The sequence below is a fragment of the Carex rostrata genome, chromosome 14 (genome assembly GCF_964058835.1).
Source record: "Carex rostrata chromosome 14, lpCarRost1.2, whole genome shotgun sequence".
NCBI lineage: Eukaryota > Viridiplantae > Streptophyta > Magnoliopsida > Poales > Cyperaceae > Carex > Carex rostrata.
The window spans coordinates 3,894,472-3,915,317 of NC_135931.1; the positions used below are offsets into that span (position 1 = coordinate 3,894,472).

The 20,846-nt window shown below is 36.3% G+C and overlaps 1 protein-coding gene and 1 long non-coding RNA gene across 2 annotated transcripts; both read left to right on the forward strand.

Moving 5' to 3' along the window:
* The first annotated feature begins 866 nt into the window (after positions 1-866).
* On the forward strand, positions 867-16,227 carry LOC144565051 (ferredoxin-dependent glutamate synthase, chloroplastic). Its single transcript, XM_078314680.1, has 33 exons — positions 867-1,495; positions 2,026-2,338; positions 2,732-3,174; positions 3,640-3,771; positions 4,230-4,328; positions 4,477-4,547; positions 4,859-4,955; positions 5,422-5,514; positions 5,963-6,108; positions 6,458-6,617; positions 6,992-7,102; positions 7,329-7,544; positions 8,009-8,166; positions 8,782-8,911; positions 9,021-9,079; positions 9,190-9,295; positions 9,445-9,541; positions 9,883-9,998; positions 10,133-10,330; positions 10,845-10,955; positions 11,346-11,585; positions 11,816-11,914; positions 12,059-12,154; positions 12,385-12,582; positions 12,675-12,749; positions 13,066-13,194; positions 13,299-13,397; positions 13,704-13,846; positions 14,238-14,331; positions 14,585-14,823; positions 15,047-15,125; positions 15,527-15,610; positions 15,698-16,227. The coding sequence occupies exons 1-33, from the start codon at positions 1,241-1,243 to the stop codon at positions 15,851-15,853; spliced, it is 4,842 nt and encodes a 1,613-aa protein (XP_078170806.1). The 5' UTR covers positions 867-1,240; the 3' UTR covers positions 15,854-16,227.
* A 42-nt stretch (positions 16,228-16,269) lies between these two features.
* LOC144565052 (uncharacterized) lies at positions 16,270-16,711 on the forward strand. Its single transcript, XR_013514826.1, has 2 exons — positions 16,270-16,397; positions 16,476-16,711. It is a non-coding gene; the product is annotated as an uncharacterized LOC144565052 (long non-coding RNA).
* The last annotated feature ends 4,135 nt before the right edge of the window (positions 16,712-20,846 follow it).

The following is a 20,846-nucleotide window of genomic DNA, read 5'->3' on the forward strand; positions in this document are numbered from 1 at the left end:
GAGGGTTTGAAAGTTGCTGTTTTTATTAAAATTCTGCACCATAAAAAAACAGCGACTTTCAAACCCTCTTAATAAATAGTAAAAAAATTCCAAAAAATATAAAATTTTGTATCCAAGCACATTTTAATATAGATTAAACATCTAACGGTTTGGATCGGCCGTTTGAACTTCGGAAATTGGAGAACCCAATCGTTTGTTCCTGAGCCCAGGAACAAACGATTTGAGCTTAGCCACTCTCTCTCTCTCTCTCTCTATATATATATAGAGTTAGGCTGGGGTGCTATGGATAGCATAGTGGCCTCTATGCTACGACTCAATATTCGAGTTTTCAAAATCCAAACGGTCGATCCGAACCGTTTATCTTATTCTCCATATTAATATCTGTTTGGAGACCAAATTTTAAATTTTTCTGAATTTTTTTTACTATTTATTAAGTATTTTACAAAATTGTTGATCCAACGGTGGCTGCACAAAACAGTAAAACCGTTGGATTAGCGATTTTCAAAGTGGCTTAATAAATAGTAAAAAAATTCAGAAAATTATAAAATTTGGTCTCCAAGCAGATATTAATATGGAGAATAAGATGAACGGTTCAGATCGACCGTTTGGATTTTGGAAACTCGAATATTGAGCCGTAGCATAGAGGCCACTATGCTATCCATAGCACCCAGCCTAACTCTATATATATATATATATACGTGAATTTTTATTTTAAAATCCGCATATGCGGTATGCAGTGTGGACTTCCACATGCATGAACAAAACCGCATTTTAAAACACTGCGTATTACACACCAAATCGTGACATGCATAATAGCATAGACTCACTCTAATACTTGCATATTCGCCAATAACATATCACAAAGTGGCAGGGTTAGATTTGTATACATTGTTTTTACTTGTAAATTATTTCCCTTCTCCCTCGCCCCTCGGTGGAGTTACAGGTAGACGTCAGCGTGAGGTGAGACTATTTGAGTCTGAGAGGAAGCAGCTGTTTGGTTTCCATTTTTCCATCTCCCTCTCACTTCCTTTCAGCTTGGTCGCACTATTTGTCGTTCTCTAGAGTCTCGACATCTATCCTCTGATCCTCATCCCGTCCTCCCAATTTCCCTCCACACGATCAACCTTTTGTTCGTTTATGCCAAACACCTCTCTCGCGCTCTCTCTCCACTAATATTCTCACCCCCTCCTCTTCGCTTGTGTGGCTTAGCTTCGAAAACCACAAGGGGGAGGGAAGAAGAATGGCAAGCCTTCTTCCCCAGTCTAACCCTACCTACACACTACACCGATGCGTCCCGACGAAGACTCTCTTTCACCCCTCTACTTCTCTCTTCTTCGTTTCCAGCCGCCGCCATGACCGATTAAGGCGCCTTAGGTACAGTGGGCCAGGCCGTACTGGCGGACGGTCTGCTGTTCGCGCAGTTCTACAACTCGGTGGCATCTCGAATCGTGCCGTTGATGGTAGTTCAAGGAACAGTGATGATCTAAAGCCCCAGGTAGGAGTTTTATTTGGTCAAAGTGTTTTCGATGGAGTTGACTTAAGTGGTGGTTTTAGTTTCTGATCCTCAGAAGCGCGATTATGAAAAAGGGACTTGAAGACGCTAAGTTTTGATATATGTTGATTTTTCTTACCTATTTTGTTGAGAGGACTAAACACTGGGCTTTGTAGGATCACTTAGAGCAATTGTTTTCTTTCATTCCTTTTCAAGTAATTATCCTCACGAAGTTGGTTTTAGCAAGCTTTTTAGTGTAGTGAAAATAGTTATCCACAAGTTCCTCATTCAGTGGAGTTGTTGAACAAATAAAACATGAAATGACAGTCATCTGAACTTTAGTATCATCATGAACTTGTATGCAGACACGTAGTGCTCATACAAGACGCTGTTAGAAAAGTGTTCCTAAAGAAAAACATACATTTGCATTTCATCGAGTTCAAAATTGGCATTCGTATCAGGTGTTAGTTCCTTTGTAGGTACTTTCTTAGAGGAATGCTGAATTCTGATGATATTAATTCCAATGTTGTCAGGTTGCAAACCTGAGTGACATAATATCAGAAAGAGGAGCCTGCGGCGTTGGTTTCATAGCAAACTTGAGGAATGTGCCTTCACACAAAATAGTGAATGATGCATTAATCGCTTTGGGATGTATGGAGCACCGTGGTGGATGTGGGGCCGACAATGACTCTGGCGATGGGTCCGGGGTGATGACCTCCATACCGTGGGACCTTTACAACAGCTGGGCCAAGCAGCAAGGACTTCCTCCTTTTGATACTGCTAAAACTGGTGTCGGCATGGTTTTTCTGCCCAGAGATGAAAACTCGATGACTGAAGCAAAAGAAGGTAATGTATGGTTGCATTCTTCTTTCAGACCTGTCTTGAGAATATGCTGATTCATGGATTGGACGATATATTTTGGTATCATATTGTTTGGGCCTTAATGGAAACATTGCTTATTGTTTTAGAAGTCGGTGGTATTTTCCGCTTCTAATTAATTCTGGTGGTTAAATGCTTCTCTTTGTTTAAGAGCAATGTTTGGAGTTTCAAAAACTGTAGATGAGACTGTAACATGATGTACAATATCTCCACTGAAACAACTGTACTGACGTTGCTTGCTAAATTTCATTCGTGATTTACCCACAAATTGGTGTGTTTCTTTAAGCAGCCCTTTTTATTTATTTATTTGCTGATAAAAGCTGCACATTTTGAAGTTCTTAACAATTGTTTCTTTCACAGTGATAATGAAGGTATTCTCAGATGAAGGCTTGGAGGTTCTTGGGTGGAGGCCCGTACCTACAAATGTATCAGTAGTAGGCCGCTATGCAAAGGAGGCCATGCCTAACATACAACAAGTGTTTGTTCGGGTCCCACATGAAGACAATGGTGATGATGTAGAAAGAGAGCTCTACATCTCTCGCAAATTAGTCGAGCGTGCATCAAAATCTGCACCATGGGGTGACGAGCTATATTTTTGCTCTCTGTCGAGCAGGACGGTGGTGTACAAAGGAATGCTTCGATCTGTGGTTTTGGGACAGTTCTACTTGGATCTGCAAGACGAGCTCTACACTTCTCCTTTTGCAATTTACCACCGCAGATATAGTACGAATACGAGCCCCAGATGGCCTCTTGCACAGCCAATGCGATTGCTTGGACACAATGGAGAAATAAATACAATTCAGGTTTATACCTTTCTTTCCTGTTCCTCTAGGGATTTTGAGTAATTCGTTGGTTTAGTTACAGAAAACCCCTTCGTATTTGAACTATTGGCTCTTTATTTTACTATTAACTTCTAAAATATAAATGCATGTTACTCGGCTTGCCCAGCTTGGCACTTGATCAGTTGATCCCCTGCTACCAGCGTATTTATGCAGCCTAATTGGCTTCCTTGTATTGTTTCATTGTTGTTCTGATGTTACCTTTTGCAGTTGTTAGTGTTTTTGAATTGGTAATTGTCATATTTTTTCTATGATTCTTATGTAATTTGTGGTCTGGGGTAAACGAAACAATTGACATTGTAGAATTGAGACAAATTCTCTGTGGTGGTGGGGGAGAGGGGGACAGGATAGTATTTGTATGCTGTATATAGTGCCTATTTCATTTGCTACCTATCTCTAAAGATTCAGCCTTTTATCCTTTATCTTTAGGGTAACTTGAACTGGATGCAGTCACGAGAAGCCACACTTCAATCTCCTGTTTGGCGTGGCCGTGAGAATGAGCTGTGCCCAGTTGGCAACCCAAAAGCATCTGATTCTGCAAACCTTGATAGTGTTGCTGAAGTAAGAATACTTTTTTTTACATAGTTTATGCCTTTATGGATGTTATTTGTGATATGCTTTGTTATTAATTTTAGATATTATCCAATTTCTAACTAGTAGTACCAGGCCTGACAAAATCGGTATGGTTTTGGATGCCACAAATGTCTAAGGATGCCCTTACCCCATTTACCCATCAAGCTTGTGAGTGTGCTAGTTCTCTTCACCTTTTGTAGTTGCTTGATGTTAGGTATAATTCAATTTGGCTGATTGTATCGGTAACTCTTCAATTAGACACTGAGATAGCCAAGATGATACAAAATTTAAAGAAAAAGAAAAGTTTGCTCAAACAGGCACTGCTCCACCTTGTTCAGTAGATATCTGGAACTGGCATCCTTTATCATAGATATATAATTCACAGTTTTCCTTGGCATGCTTCACAGTTTAGAATGTTGGTTTCATATATATTTTTTTTATTACAGATATTGCTAAGAAGTGGACGGAATCCTGATGAAGCTCTGATGATCCTTGTTCCTGAGGGTTACAAGAATCACCCAACACTGTCAATAAAATACCCTGAGGTGACATTTAGTTCTGATTTGAAGCACTTCTTGTTCTGCTCTTGTTCTTGTTTGCATGCATTGCGCATGCAAATATCTTTCATAATAAATTTGATATATTATATTCATCGAAAATTGTATCTTGTTTGTTTTGTTCCTTGTGCATTAGGTTATTGATTTCTATGACTATTACAAAGGACAAATGGAGGCTTGGGATGGACCGGCATTGCTTCTCTTTAGGTGATTTTTCAAAGAGTGAATTTTATTTGGGAAACCCTTTTGTCTTGATTTTTTTTTTTTTTTTGCTTAATTGAAGTTCAGTATCTAGTGTACTGTATTTGAGCTAACTAAAGGCCTTAATTGCATCTCTTTCAATGTAGTCTTTATTTTTTTGTTGTCTATGCTCATAATTTTACTAATCAGTGTGCATCTGCCATGAAGCAAGTCGTTTCTGTAACTTACCAATCTATAGATTGACAAAAGAGAAGAAAATGAAGGAAAAAGTTAATTGATAATATCCTAAATAGTGACTAATATAATTCTAAATATAGTGATGGGAAAACTGTGGGAGCCTGTCTAGATAGAAATGGACTTCGTCCAGCTAGATATTGGCGAACGAAGGATGACATTGTTTATGTTGCATCGGAGGTATGTCACAATATACTCTATACTTGCTATTACATCAGTTATTATGTACTAACTGGATCAAATGTATGGTATAGTCACACCTGTTATACTAATGTAATTAATGGGTTTTTACCCAGAAGTTGATAATTAGCCTCATAAAAACGTCAATTACAGAGAAGGTGAAACTATGAAATCAAATGAGTTCAAAATCTTGGCTCACAGTAGTACCCTGACATTGTGGATGCTGTACCACCTACTACTATGTTATGGTGAGATACAGAAATCTGTAGTCCTCTCTTATTGGTTACTATGGTGTTTTGTTTTTCTCATTGATTATTGGTTTGTGTGCAATTAAAACCAATAAAACCCATCTAAAATGTTATGGTAAGATAACAGGATCCATAGTCCTCACTAATTGGTTTCTGTGTTGTTTTGTTTGTTGTTGGTTATTGGCACAATAACAAAATTGCTTAATCATGATTGACAGGTTGGTGTCCTACCAATGGATGAATCCAATGTGATCATGAAAGGACGACTGGGCCCAGGAATGATGATTACAGTTGACCTACCAAGTGGACAGGTTTGTTGCCTGATTTGTTTAAATAATAAATTAGATTTGCAAAGTAATATATGTTTCCTTGACACTAGTTTATCTACCAAATCGAGGATCTTCATGTTGCCATATTTATAGCTGTGAGCTATTATTGTTTATGTTATTGACTGTTGAACAAGTTTTTTCTCGAACTATGGTTATTTATGATGAATGTCATTTTTATGTGCTAAATATGTGGTTTTATACAAGTCTACTGGATCATTTATTCAAAAATCCAATCTGAAATTTATATACCAAGTATGAAAATCCTATGAAATTTGTTAGCTCTTTCGTTCTCTCTTCTCTTTTAATAGTCTGTAAAGCTGAAAGCATGATCATGTCTATAGATACAGGACTCTGGTGTGCACAAGTTTTCTGTTTCCATTTACTTTCTACTTGCTTTTCTCAGGAAGATCCGGTTGTTTGTTTTTGTTAGGTATTTGAGAATACAGAAGTGAAGAAACGAGTGGCTTCGGCAAAGCCCTATGGCAATTGGTTAAAGGAAAATATGCGGAGTATAAAGCCCGTCAACTTTTTATCATCTGTTGTCATGGACACAGAGACTGTTCTGAGAAACCAGCAGTAAGTAGCAAAATGTTTTCTTGCTTGATTATAAAAACCATACAAATTATATGCATGTACTTGTATTGTTTGCCATTGGTTAGTGTTTTCTATTTTTTTATTATTTTTTTTTTAAGTTTTTGTTAACAATAATTCCCGCTGGATTGTGGTTACCACTAAATGTAGATAGTTCTGATATTCTGATTTTTTTGTTCTTCATAATATGATTTGGTCTTGTTCTGGCAAAGATCTATAATTCACTCAAGGGAATACAATCCACTTATGCTTAAAGCTGAGTTTCTTGTTAAAGTTTGCTTGATTTACTTGAGTTCAGTGCATACTCTCTAAATCAACTGGATTTGGGTCTTAGGGCATTTGGGTACTCAAGTGAAGATGTACAAATGGTGATAGAAACAATGGCATCTCAAGGGAAAGAACCAACCTTCTGCATGGGGGATGACACTCCATTAGCTGTTTTGTCGAGTAAGCCCCACATGTTGTATGACTATTTCAAGCAGCGGTTTGCACAGGTTAGGCAACTAGGTGTTGATAATTTTGAATTTCCATGTTAACTTACGAGTTAAAAAACATGTTTATCAGTTCTACTGGTCCAGCTTCTGTTAAGCTCTGCTAAGTGTTGTGTTGATCATCCTTTGGAATATGCTATTCATTTGTTGAAGTACTTCGAGTTCCTATATAATAGCTCTAAAGTCCAATAAGCCCAATATCAACAATAAAGCATTGAGCTTGAATCATTTTGGGAATAGCTGTCTTGAAACCTTTTCCCATAAAAACTACATATTTGGATGCATGTGTTGGTATTTATGTAAGGTTATTCTATTTGAACAGGTATTTAATTTTACCACAATCCATTGATCTGTTTCTTGACATTAATAACTTTCAGGTTACCAACCCTCCAATCGACCCCTTGAGAGAAGGTTTAGTGATGTCTCTCGAGGTTAACATTGGCAAGCGCGGCAACATCTTGGACGCTGGACCTGAGAATGCTTCCCAGGTCAGTTTTATTCTACTCCAGCTAGTAATGTTCTCTGCTATTCAGGTTCTAGTAGCTATGTACGTGCGTTGATCTATTTTAAACAGTCTGCCCTTGGTGTAGCCTATGCACATTTTTATTATAGAAAATATTCTCTGCTATTCAGTACGGTTACCAGTGATGTGAGTTTGCAACCATATGTAACCTGAATTTAATTTACAAATTGGTGTCTTGAAAATGTCTTCAGGTCATGCTATCAAGCCCAGTACTGAATGAAGGTGAACTAGAGTCTCTGATGAAGGATCCAGCTCTAAAAACTAAAGTGCTAGCAACATATTTTGATATCCGAAAAGGTCTTGATGGATCACTTCATAGGAAGATAAAGCAGCTTTGTGAGGAAGCTGATGCAGCTGTCCGCAATGGCTCACAACTGCTTGTGCTATCTGACCGCTCCGAGGCACTTGTGAGTTGCTTTTTTTTTTTTTTCCTCCCTGTACTACCATTTACTGAGCTGTCTAGTTCTTTAAACCTTTCTAGTTATCCATGGGATTGACAAAACAATTTTTTTCTGATGACGTAAAATTGATGTTGAACTCAAAGCTTGATAGGTTTGGTTGAGTCTTAAATAAACTTTCTCTGAGGTAGCATTGCAAAATTCAGTGTTTATTCAAGGCAAATTGGATTGATTTGAAAAAATAATTAAACAACTGATGCACAGTTGAGGATTGATTCTGCAAGGCAGGGTTAACTAAAGCCTAACCTGGCTTAATTTCAAACCTTTCTAACGGTGTACACTAATGAGGATCTGTAGTTTTAAATTCTGCAATTTATATTGATATCTAACTCACACTAATATACATTTTTATGAACAAGTAACAAACTGACCTTACCTGTGGACGTATGCCTTTCGATGTATATCAATTGTAGGAACCGACAAAGCCAGCTATACCAATACTTCTAGCTGTTGGTGTTGTGCATCAGCATTTGATTCAGAACGGATTGCGAATGTCTGCTTCCATCGTTGCCGACACTGCACAATGCTTTAGTACGCACCATTTTGCTTGTTTGATTGGATATGGTGCCAGGTAAAATCTAAAAGTTCTTGTTACAACAATAATATACCCTTATTTTCTTAACAAATATTCTCTAAGAAGTATTGCTGGACCTACATACCATCATTTCAACATCTGGTTTCAGTATTGTAGAGGTCGAGTTGTTGGTGTGTAATGTTTGTAGGGGACACATACGGAGTGGTATTGGTTGGATCTTTCTCCTCTTTGGGACTTGTGGATTTTAAATTCTAAACCGAGCATTAAATGACTTTCAAGAACTACTGGTCAATGACATGCTATTTAATCTTTGTTACCTGTATTCTGTAATGATAGTACTGCTGTGTTTAATGGTATGGTGTGAAGTACATACCTGAGTACTGTAGTTACCAAAACAAATTTGGAGTATCTGTTGGTTTAGGTATTATAAACTCTCTCTCTCTCTCTCTCGTGAAACTTCATGATGGAGTCGGGGCAACTAAAATAATCTGGTGATTGAATTCGAGTCATATGTATTTCTTAAAATCTGATTTTAGTCTTATTCCCATCCAATTCTTGGAAAAAGATTTCTGATTTTCAGTTGCAATGTAATTTCTTTCTTCTTAGTGCTTTGAGCCATATCTTATGTGAATATAATTGCTGTCTCCTTAGCGCTGTGTGCCCATATCTTGCACTAGAAGCATGCCGTCAGTGGAGATTAAGCAACAAAACTGTGAATCTGATGCGAAATGGCAAGATGCCTACAGTTACCATTGAACAAGCACAGAGAAACTTCAGCAAGGTTTTTGACTTCTATCTTTCATTGACTTTTTATTGCTCCTTTTGACCTTTCTAATTAATTCATTCTGTTAGATTTAGCTTTGAATTTAATATTGGTCTGTGAATTTCAGGCAGTGAAATCAGGTCTTATGAAGATTCTTTCAAAAATGGGTATCTCATTACTCTCAAGGTTTGTAATGGAAACTATTTTGTTGGATTCATGAGTCTCGTTGTCTCATTTAATTTATATTTCATCTACAGTTAGTGATTGTATATCGTCTATGGGCTTCTTTTACTTAGTTACTGTGGCGCTCAAATTTTTGAAATCTATGGCTTGGGACAAGATGTCGTTGATCTTGCCTTCTGTGGAAGTGTGTCAAAAATTGGAGGTCTTACACTTGATGAGGTAAACCTTGGGTTTTAATACAATTTTTCCGAGCAGTTCCTATTCTTTGCATGCTATAAGATTAAAACTTTGGAATTTGATTCTTCAATTTTTTCCTCTTGGTCATTCTTAAATTCTCAATGTTGACTTTCGTTTTGTCCATCATGAAGTTGGGAAGAGAAACATTGTCATTTTGGGTTAAGGCTTTTTCAGAAGATACTGCAAAGAGACTAGAAAATTTCGGGTTCATTCAATCTAGACCTGGAGGTAAGTCTGGCAGCAACCGCTTATTTATTTCTTTTCTTGGAGCCTTTTTTGCCTTTTCATTTTTTTTCTTCCTTTTTTTTTAATTTCCTTGATAGCAGATTAGTTCCATACCACCAAGACCCCAGTGTCCCCAATAGTAAACAAATGTGCACCAAACAACCTACATTTTGTAGATTAAATAGATACCTAGAGCTAAAGCCAAGCTTATGTCAAGAAAATTGTTCTTATCATCTTTTCTTACATTAAATCAAACAAGTCGTTCTAGAGTCATTTTGCATCCAGTTCAAAACAATATTTGATGCACTTTGCTTTATATAATAGCACTTCTCATCCTCTTTCAGGTGAATATCATGGGAATAATCCGGAGATGTCCAAGCTTCTTCACAAAGCAATCAGGGAGAAGAGTGACAATGCATACACCATCTACCAGCAACATCTTGCAAACCGGCCTGTTAATGTATGCATTTACACACCCATTATTGTAGTTTTATAACATTTAAAGCACAAACATGCATATATAAATAGCATCTCTATTTCTCTCTCTCTTCTTGTTAACTTTTTTCTTTTTCTTATTTTCCCCTCTTGTCAAAGGTTCTCCGTGATCTTCTTGAATTTAAGAGTGACCGAGTGCCTATCCCTATTGGCAAAGTCGAGCCTGCTTCATCCATAGTGGAGCGTTTCTGTACCGGTGGGATGTCTCTTGGGGCTATATCAAGAGAAACCCATGAAGCTATCGCTATTGCCATGAACAGAATAGGTGGAAAGTCCAACTCAGGAGAAGGTGGTGAGGTGAGGAAAAAAGAAAAGAAAAATAGCAAAGCTGATTATTATACCAACTGTCTTATATGTAGCAGTTAGTTATGATGATAGGCAGCTGTTATGAACTATAACTTGGAGACTAATTGAACTTGATTACCTGAAATATCTGGACTAAGACTGGTACTCTAGTATGGAATCTGAATAGGTTTGTCTTATGGTGAAACACCTGAAACCCCTCAAGAAAAGGAAGGCAAATATTTGAGCAAATGGCATGGAAACATAGCATGTTAATTGTCCATTGATAACCACATATAATACAGAACAATGAAAAAAGGCGATAGCATTACCTTATAATCATTAAAATCTACTTTTTGCTGTACTCGTTCATTTTGTCCTGTACGACTTTTAGTTTATTATGAATAAATTTCTTAATATAATTTTTTTTTTTCCCTTTCTGCTAGTCCAAAAGCTTTTTACTGAAGTTGGTCTTAAATATTTAGCAATTGTATAAATTATGTTTATGGGAACTCCATTTATTATCCAGGATCCAATTCGCTGGAGTCCACTAACTGATGTAGAAGATGGGTACTCACCTACACTTCCTCATCTCAAGGGACTTCAGAATGGTGACACAGCTACAAGTGCTATCAAGCAGGTACAGGCAATAAAGATATTGTCCCTTTGACTTCTTTTAGATTTTATTTTGCATTTTGCTTCAGCATTTTGATGTTGGGTAGTTTCGATAATCTGAAGTGCTTTTGTTGGTATCTCAACTTTGATATTTTTCTGATAAATTACGTCCTAATTTGACTGTTGTTACGACTATACTAATATTGCTTCAAGGAAGCTTAGATCTTGCATGACTTGCTGGTATTAGTAAGTATCAGTACTGCCGACTGTTATCTGTTGTGCTGTAGTATGTATCAGTACCAACAATTGTTATCAGTTGTATTGGTGCAAGAACATCCCTATTTGGATCTTTCATTTATTTTGGCTTCTGAATATGCTTAAGCAAATACAAATAAGGGGTAAAACAATAATTTAGGTGGCTTCTGGGCGTTTTGGAGTGACCCCAACATTTTTAGTGAATGCTGAACAACTGGAGATCAAAATTGCACAAGGGGCCAAGCCAGGAGAAGGGGGCCAATTGCCAGGGAAGAAGGTCAGTGCTTATATTGCACGGCTAAGGAACTCCAAGCCCGGAGTGCCTCTGATTTCTCCACCCCCACACCATGACATCTATTCCATTGAGGATCTTGCGCAGTTAATTTATGACCTTCATCAGGTAACTGGAAGTAAATCTATATTTGAGATTTGTATAACATATGTGAAATGCCTCGAACAGAAAGGCATGTTTTTAGCGAGCTGAAAAATAAAGCGATACATCTGAGGGAATAGGGTGAAGACCTCAAAAGCAGATGAAGCATCAGAGTTTTTAAATTAAAAGGAAGTCCGAGGGGGTTAAATTTTCAATATCCTTCTGTTTCCTTATACTTTTACTTCACAAATGAACAGATCAATCCCCGAGCAAAAGTTTCTGTCAAGCTTGTAGCTGAGGCTGGCATTGGAACTGTAGCCTCTGGTGTAGCCAAAGGAAATGCAGATGTTATACAGGTAAGAATCTACCCCTGCAATTTCTTTTGTTGCTAAATCGTTAGCCATTTCACCAAAAGAATGTTTGATAACCTAAATACTAAAAATATGAATTTACTTCTAATGGTCTGTTTAAACTTCTAAAGGTGTTTCTGTGTATTACAGATATCTGGACATGATGGAGGAACCGGTGCTAGCCCAATAAGCTCAATCAAGCATGCTGGTGGTCCCTGGGAGCTCGGTTTAACTGAAACTCATCAGGTAAATTCTATTCAAGTTTCTGCTGGATTTTGTATTTCCAACTTTCTGTTATTTTGTGAGTGAGCCTAGCTGCTAACTTTAGTTAATTGGAAGCGAAATTAATCCTGAATTGAGAAAAGAACAAAAACTAAAGACTGCAAAGGCAATCTATCCAAGTGCCTAACAGAACTTCTATAATCTATATCAAGAATTGGAATTTTATGTTTTTATAATTTGTATACCTTGTGCAGACTCTCATTCAAAACGGGTTAAGGGAACGGGTGGTCCTCAGAGTTGATGGTGGATTCAAGAGCGGCTTTGATGTCCTGATGGCTGCAGTTATGGGTGCTGATGAGTATGGGTTTGGGTCGGTGGCCATGATAGCTACAGGCTGTGTCATGGCCCGTATATGCCATACCAACAACTGTCCAGTTGGCGTTGCGAGTCAGGTTGTTACAAATTTTTTTATTTTTTATTAGATTCATTTGTTTATGCTTTTCTTCCATTTTATATGATCTTTATTGTTACTTTAATGATACAGAGAGAAGAACTCCGTGCTCGCTTCCCTGGTGTTCCGGGTGATCTGGTTAATTACTTTCTGTATGTTGCTGAAGAGGTACTGGGTCATTCTTTAGTGTCAGATTTTTTAGAACCCAGAATACCAACAACCAAGCCTTTAGTCCCAAACAAGTTGGGGTAGTTAAAAAAAAATAAATTTGAAGAAATGGACAAAGTAGATGTGCTTAGTTATGCTTTAATACATTTAGATAAAACACAAAGCCAGAAGTATATCCTCGTTAAAACAATACTGGTTTGGGCCTTTGTCTGATATGGTGAAGTTGGCAACCCTTGGTTGGATGTGTTTCACTGTAAATTTTGGCATCCTTTGATAATTGCTCCGTCATTCATCCATAGTAAAATTATTTTTCTAGGTGAGGGCAACTTTGGCTCAGTTGGGTTATGAGAAACTGGATGACATTATTGGACACACAGATCTGTTGAAAGCAAAGCACATCCCTTTGATGAAAACTCTACATGTTGATCTTAGCTACATTATGTCGGTATGGCTTTTTACATTAAATTGTTGAAAACAAATAACAAATTTGTCCATGCATCAGTTTATTTGTTTAACACTGATAAAGTTTGCTGCTTTTTAATGATCCAGAATGTTGGCTTGCCAGCATTGAGCAGCACTCAGATAAGGAAGCAAGAAGTGCATACCAATGGTCCTGTTTTGGATGAGACCATCCTATCAGACCCTGAGGTAATATCTTAAATTAATGTTTACTATTTTGCTTTGCCTAAGTATTTTGTCTACATATCTTGTACGAGTATATATTTGCAGCATATAAGTTGTCAATTTGGGGTTGCTTTCTGTAATATGTTCTTCGGGACATGTAGCTGTAAATATTCAATAATCTTTATTAACTTTACTGCCTTAACTTGTAGTTTCAAAATTTGTCCCTCGAAATGTCTCTTGAGAAAGCTTGTGAGCTATATACAATTCTCAAGTTATGTCGAAAAGTTTTAATTAGTTTTTTTTTTTTCTGGAAATCACATCACTTTGCAGATAGTTGATGCCATTGAGCATGAAAAGGAGGTTTCCAAGACCATAGAAATTTACAATGTTGATCGTGCTGTTTGTGGGCGAGTTGCTGGTGTTATTGCAAAGAAGTATGGAGATACTGGTTTTGCCGGTCAGCTTAATCTGACGTATGTTTTTGAGTTCTTTTAAACATTTCTATTTTACTCTTCTCTAAGGATTAGCAGCACCTGTCAGCAGTGATATTTGTAACTCAAGCCTGGTTTTAATTTTTCCCTTTTTCTTTCCTTTTTCTTCAGCTTTTAATATTCTTCCATGCTTGCTTTGTTGTTTAATTGATACTAAAATGTATAGTCTAGGCAACCCTGTCCTCCTCCCCAGGGTCACATGAAAAATAAATGAACAAATATGTAATAAAGTGAACACAAATGTAAAACAAATTAAGTAATGGGGTAAACAGAATGTAATGTAAAACCCAAAATTTGGTAGCATGTCCTGCTTCCAGTGCATCTGTGGTATAATAAGATTATTTATATTAGTAATATTATCTGTAACATGTAGCTTTCTTGGGAGTGCGGGACAGTCCTTTGCTTGCTTCCTTACTCCTGGAATGAACATTCGTCTGGTTGGAGAGGCTAATGACTATGTTGGAAAGGTGACTTGTGTTAACTTGCTTATTGTGATTTTATTTACTAATTGTTCTATGCTTTCCACAATTCAAGTTTTTGTTACTTTGTTTCTGATTTTTCTGTTCACTGGTTTGTATTAAATTGATTACATTTTGTAATTGAGTTTCTTCCCAATAAATCATTTTCATGCAGTCATGCCTGTTTGAGCTACTTAGTTTCTTCATAATTCAAACTCCTATTTCTCCCTTTTTTTATATTAACAAATATTATCATTTGTAGGGCATGGCTGGTGGGGAGTTAGTGGTGGTCCCAGTTGAGACTACTGGGTTCTGCCCAGAGGATGCCACAATTGTCGGTAACACATGTTTGTATGGTGCTACTGGGGGGCAAGTGTTTGTAAGAGGGAAGGCAGGGGAGCGATTTGCTGTGAGAAACTCTCTTGCATATGCAGTGGTGGAGGGCACTGGAGACCACTGCTGTGAGTATATGACCGGTGGTTGTGTTGTAGTACTTGGAAAGTATGTTTATTTCTTTCTGAATTTAAATGTCTATCACTGTTAACAGTAGTAGTAATAGATGGATGTTTGAAATTCTTTGGAAATTTCGAAACAAATTTAACTTTAGGAAGACATACATTTATAGATAGAACAAGTACACTCCTGGTCTAAGAAAAATTGAAGCCTGCATTCTAGGACCTAACTACTTACTTTTCTATTATCAAATAACATTTTTTTTAAACAGGGTTGGAAGAAATGTTGCTGCCGGCATGACAGGTGGCCTAGCTTATATTCTTGATGAAGATGACTCACTCATTCCTAAGGTATGTACTATGAATTTGTTTGCTGTTCCTATTGTCTTGCTAAATATGTGGCTGGAATAAGTTAATTATAATCTTTTTGGTCCAGTGATCCCGTAATAACATGACAGAGGTTATTTTCTTGGTTGTGTAATTGGAATGCAAATCATACATATACTGAGTTAGAATGGAATCTTGGGATTTAACAATCTAGAAAAAGTAGGAGTACATGCAATTCCTACTAGGTTTTATGCAATACAAAAATTTTCTCAGATAAGAACATGCCCAAGTATGCCCAGACCAACTTAAAATATGCAAGGACTGCTTTCCGTCACAAGTACAACTTTACATGATTGCATGGGGTCTAATGATGCATGTTTGTGGAAGGCATCATTTTTTTTGTCCTAACTAATTATTGTAAGCAGGTCAACAAGGAGATAGTGAAGATCCAGAGAGTGAATGCTCCTGCTGGACAGATGCAACTAAAGGGTTTGATAGAGTCTTATGTTGTAAGCATAATATAGCTCCTCATTCATTCATGGATTCTATATCTCAATTCTATTATATATGTAATTCTTATCTGTTTCTTCTTGAAGGAAAAAACTGGAAGTCAGAAGGGTGCTGCAATCTTGCAAGAGTGGGAGGCATATCTCCCGCTATTCTGGCAGTTAGTGCCACCAAGCGAAGAAGATACACCAGAGGCTTGTTCTGAGTTTGAGAGAGTAAAGAGCAAGCAGCTACAGTCTGCCTGAGTCCATTCGAGTGAATTCAATTTTGTACAATTGGACTTTGCTTGAAGAGTCTGTCATAGGAAATAACACATCTAAAGCCTGAAAGGGAGGGATCTGCTGATCTTGTTGGCTTGCATGTTCGTCAGCTATCTGATATATCTCAAGCAAGTGAGTTTAGTCCCAACCTCTTGTGTATTTGTTTCACTTGATACTTGCCGTAAATACGGTTTCATGTATAGCTCTCTTTTTCTGCATGAACTGCAAATCTCAATATTCTTATTTTATTCAGCTATAAATAAAGTAGCTTGATTTATAAGAGGACTGCGTGAAAAATTCTTTCACATCAAATGTGTTGTATAAAATTATGTTAAATTTTAATCTGATAAATTTAGCAAGACTTGTGTACTTGTCAAGAACTTGCTTATTAGGAATTCCTGTTCTAATCATAAAGATAACAACCCTCCTTTTCAGAAAAAGATGAGAGGTGACATAGATTTATCCTATGGGTAGTACATTTTTATATTATTTATAAATTTGTTCACTATGGTAACTTCATAATTCCAGGGTGTATTTTTTTTTTCTAGCAATTTAAATTGATTCTGTTAACTTAAATTGATCGTTCATTATTGAGTTTAGATTTAAGATCCACTATTTCAAGACTTTGCTAACCTGTTGTATGCATTACTTTTTAGGTGTGTGTTTTCTTCTTAATTCATTATAGTACTGGATGGCTTACGGTTCTAGGCTCCATTCTAATGAAGTTGTACTATGCTCAATCATGTATTGACGTTCAAATGTTTTGTTGTTTTTTTTTTTCATTTTGAGCATTAGAACCTTAAGATAAGTGCCATCAAATAAATCAGTTGAGCTCTTTCGTAATTGCACTGTTCTAGCTAATTGCGTGAGAACGAACTCTTTTTGCCTATTCCGGATTTTTTAATATTTGACAGTTTTACACTTGTTTCCGGTATGTTCGTAAGCTTTAATCAGATAGAAGCATGCGACTAGACGCGTGGGATAACAACATATGAAACCTAGATGGTTCCCTCGTGCGTTTCAGTGTATCAAAATGGTGAATGCGTGCATTGCATGTGTTCAAGCACCAAATGTTTTCATTCCAAACCAGCTGGTACGATTGTATTGTACCCAGCATGACTTCAGGCTTCTCATTTGAAACCCAGAATTGCTCTATAGAAAATAATTTGAAAACCAAAAGAGACTCTTCCATGGCGAGAAATGGATCAGAGTCGAACGAGATCGAAGAGATCTTCACCTTTGCCATTTTACTAAAGAACACCTCCTGCTCCCAAGAGGGCTTTTCGCTATTGTCTCAATAAAAACATCGCTGTCTGATTTTCCATTGATCATATTTTTCAAGACAAATTTCTACATGCACAAAAAAAAAAATTAGTGGTTTTCTTTATTTTTATTTAGACAAATTAGTAGGTGTATATAATATTATTGACCACAAAATATTAAACAATTGTTACTATTTGAACCTCGTATTTTTATAAATAATGTAATTGTGACGTTTAATATGAAGACCAGCAATCCTCACAAAAGGAATTTTTGCCTCCATCTCTGTAGGTACATGTTGGAAGAGTTATATTATGTAAAAATTTAAACATATAAAATAATTAGCAATTATATAAAGTGAGGCCCAGAAAGGGGTGCAAACGGGATAGTGGTAAAACAATATCCGTATTCGTTTCTATTTTTCGGATACGGATACGATATGGATTGGATATTAGACTGATATAAATATGAATCGGATACGGATAGCCTTTTTTATAATAATGAATTATATAAATTTTTACTATTATAGCTGCTGCTAATATTTATTGTGTTTTTCTGGATTGTTAGCTAGCTGTAGGTTGTTTTTTTTTTATGTTGTTGGTCTTTATGTGATTGTTGGATGGTAGTTCCTAGGTATTTTGTGGTACGTGTGTAGCTGGTATTAACTTAGTGGCACCGATAATATAATATTTTGGTTTTCATTTTAATGAAAATTGGTAGCAATGCTACTTCTCTAAAAAAATATAATTTTTTCATAATATATATTAAACTATATGATATATATCTACTATTTAAATACTGATAATTAAAATTTAAAATCATATCTGTATTTATATCTGCACAGATATTCGAATATCGGATATCAAATATTCATATTTAATTTTCAGATAAGACCAGATAATATCCAACCCGTTTGCACTCCTACCTAGGATGGATTTCACAAAGCCAGTGCGAGACCTTAATTAACTCTTGATTTAGGCTTAATTAATGGAGGCAGATTGGTTACGCTTACACCTGAAGGCTCCTTAGTCTTTTTTCTTTTCTTTTTTAATGTTTTTATCAAGGTTCTAAATAGCGCGCTATAGCGACACTATAGCGTTTTCAGACTATAAAAGCTATCAGCGCTATTCTGCGCTATAGCGGCTCTATTTGGGCATAGCGCTGTTTTTTTAATCGGTCCACTATGACGCGATAAACGCTATTTAAACCTTTGGTTTTTTTGCATCATGACTTCTTTAAAAAAAAAGACAGTTTTTTTTTGTATATAATTTATAATTTTTTTTTTATATAGATTTGTTGTAACCTTAGTTATTATCTTTTCTTTCTTCCTGTAATATGACGTGGAACACTCTTTCACTGCACTATATAATTATAGGGATCGACTAATTATCCCCCACTTCATTTCCTCAATTTATTTTCTGGTTAATAACTATCTTTATTGACCGCTAATTAAGAGAGACCACAACTTTCAACACTAAAAGACAAAACAAAATACGGCATTGTCGGTTATTAAGTGGAGGACCACTCATTTACTGGGTGGACCACTAACTACTTAAGGGACATCCTAATATTTGATAGATTTTACAACTAACGCGCGCAAATATGAATACATATGCACGCAAGTGTTAATATATAATATATCAAATATTTATACCTTCTTAGATATTAAGTATTTAAAAAAATGGATACATCACACACCCATCTTTTACACGTTTTTAAAGGTGGATTTTTTTCTCTGTTCAATTCCGCCAATATTTTTGACGATCTGTGAGAAAATTTGTGAATCTAAAACCACGAACGTCTTTTACGTAATTTTCTCTTTCAAATGAGATCCATGATGACATACTTTCGAGTTGTCCGTCACGCAATTATTCATATCTCGTCATTCAAGTTTCATACCTCGTCGAGCAAGTATTCATCTCACACCGAGCAAGTATTCATAACACATCATGCAAGTATTCATAAATCGCACGTGACAACCTGAAAAGCCTTGTTGTCGGCGGATCGGTAGGAGCCAGTGGATAGAAAGTTGGAGGTGATGCGGTCTGGATTGGGATCGTGATGAGTTATTAATACTTGCACGACGACATATGAATACTTGCATTACGAGGTATGAATACTTGCACAACAGATAACTCAAAAGTACTTCATCATGGATCTCATTTGAAAAAAAAAATTGCGTAGAAAACAATTGTGATTTTAGATTCGCAAAAATTTTCACAAATCGTCGGAAATATGAGTGACATTGAACAAAGAAAAAAATTCACCTTAAAAAAAGTGTAAAAGATGAGTATGTGATGAGAGAGATTGTTTAAAGAAAGAGGAGGGGTTCAAATGCACCCAAATTTTTGTGCACCCAAATGCACCATAATATTTTTTCTCCATTTTTAAAGTTCGAATAGTCAATCCAAATCGTTAGATGCGATCTATATATTAAGATGTGCTTGGAGACCAAATTTTACATTTTTTGGAATTTTTTTACTATTTATTAAGCCACTTTGAAAATCGCCGATCCGGTGGTCCAGAAAATTTTACTGTTTTGACTGTTCACCCAGATTTTCAGATTTTCAAAGTGGCTTAATAAATAGTAAACAAATTCCAAAAAAAATGTAAAATTTGGTCTCCAAGCACATATTAATATGGAGAAGAAGATTGACAGTTTGGATCGATCATTTGGACTTTGAATCGGTGATTTATAGTCCAATGCACAAGGGTGCCCATGCATTGCAATGCACCACAGCCCATCTATATATATATATATATAGAGTGACTAATGTGCATTCGAATGTATATGGACCGAAATACATACAGTCCAAATTTGACTTTTTAAAATCCAAATGGTCGATCCGAACCGTTCATCTTGTTCTCCATATTAATATGTGCTTGGAGACCAAATTTTACATTTTTCTGAATTTGTTTACTATTTATTAAGTATTTTACAAAATTGTTGATCCAACGGTGGCTTAACTATATAGAGATGGGCTATGGTGCATTGCAATGCATAGGCCATGGTGTGCATTGGACCATAAATCACCGATTCAAAGTCCAAATGATCGATCCAAACCGTTCATCTTGTTCTCCATATTAATATGTGCTTGGAGACCAAATTTTACATTTTTTGGAATTTTTTTACTATTTATTAAGCCACTTTGAAAATCGCTGATCCAACGGTGACTGTTTGGAACAGTAAAATCAGAAGCCACCGTTGGATCAGCGATTTTCAAAGTGGCTTAATAAATAGTAAAAAAATTCCAAAAAATGTAAAATTTGATCTCCAAGCACATATTAATATGGAGAACAAGATGAACGGTTTGGATCGATCATTTGGACTTTGAATCGGTGATTTATGGTCCAATGCATACCATGGCCTATGCATTGCAATGCACCATAGCCCATCTCAACTATATATATATATATATATATATATATATATATATATAGAGTACGGCTAACGCGCTTCCTCTAGCATATGGGCCGAAATGCTTCCGGTGGAAATTTGAAATTTCAAAATCCAAAAAGTCGATCTGAACCGTTCATCTCCTTCTCCATATTAATATCTGCTTGGAGACCAAATTTTACATTTTTCTGAATTTTTTTACTATTTATTAAGCCACTTTGAAAATCGCTGATCCAACGGTGGCTTAACAAAACAGTAAAACCATTGGATCAGCGATTTTCAAAGTGGCTTAATAAATAGTAAAAAATTTCAGAAAAATGT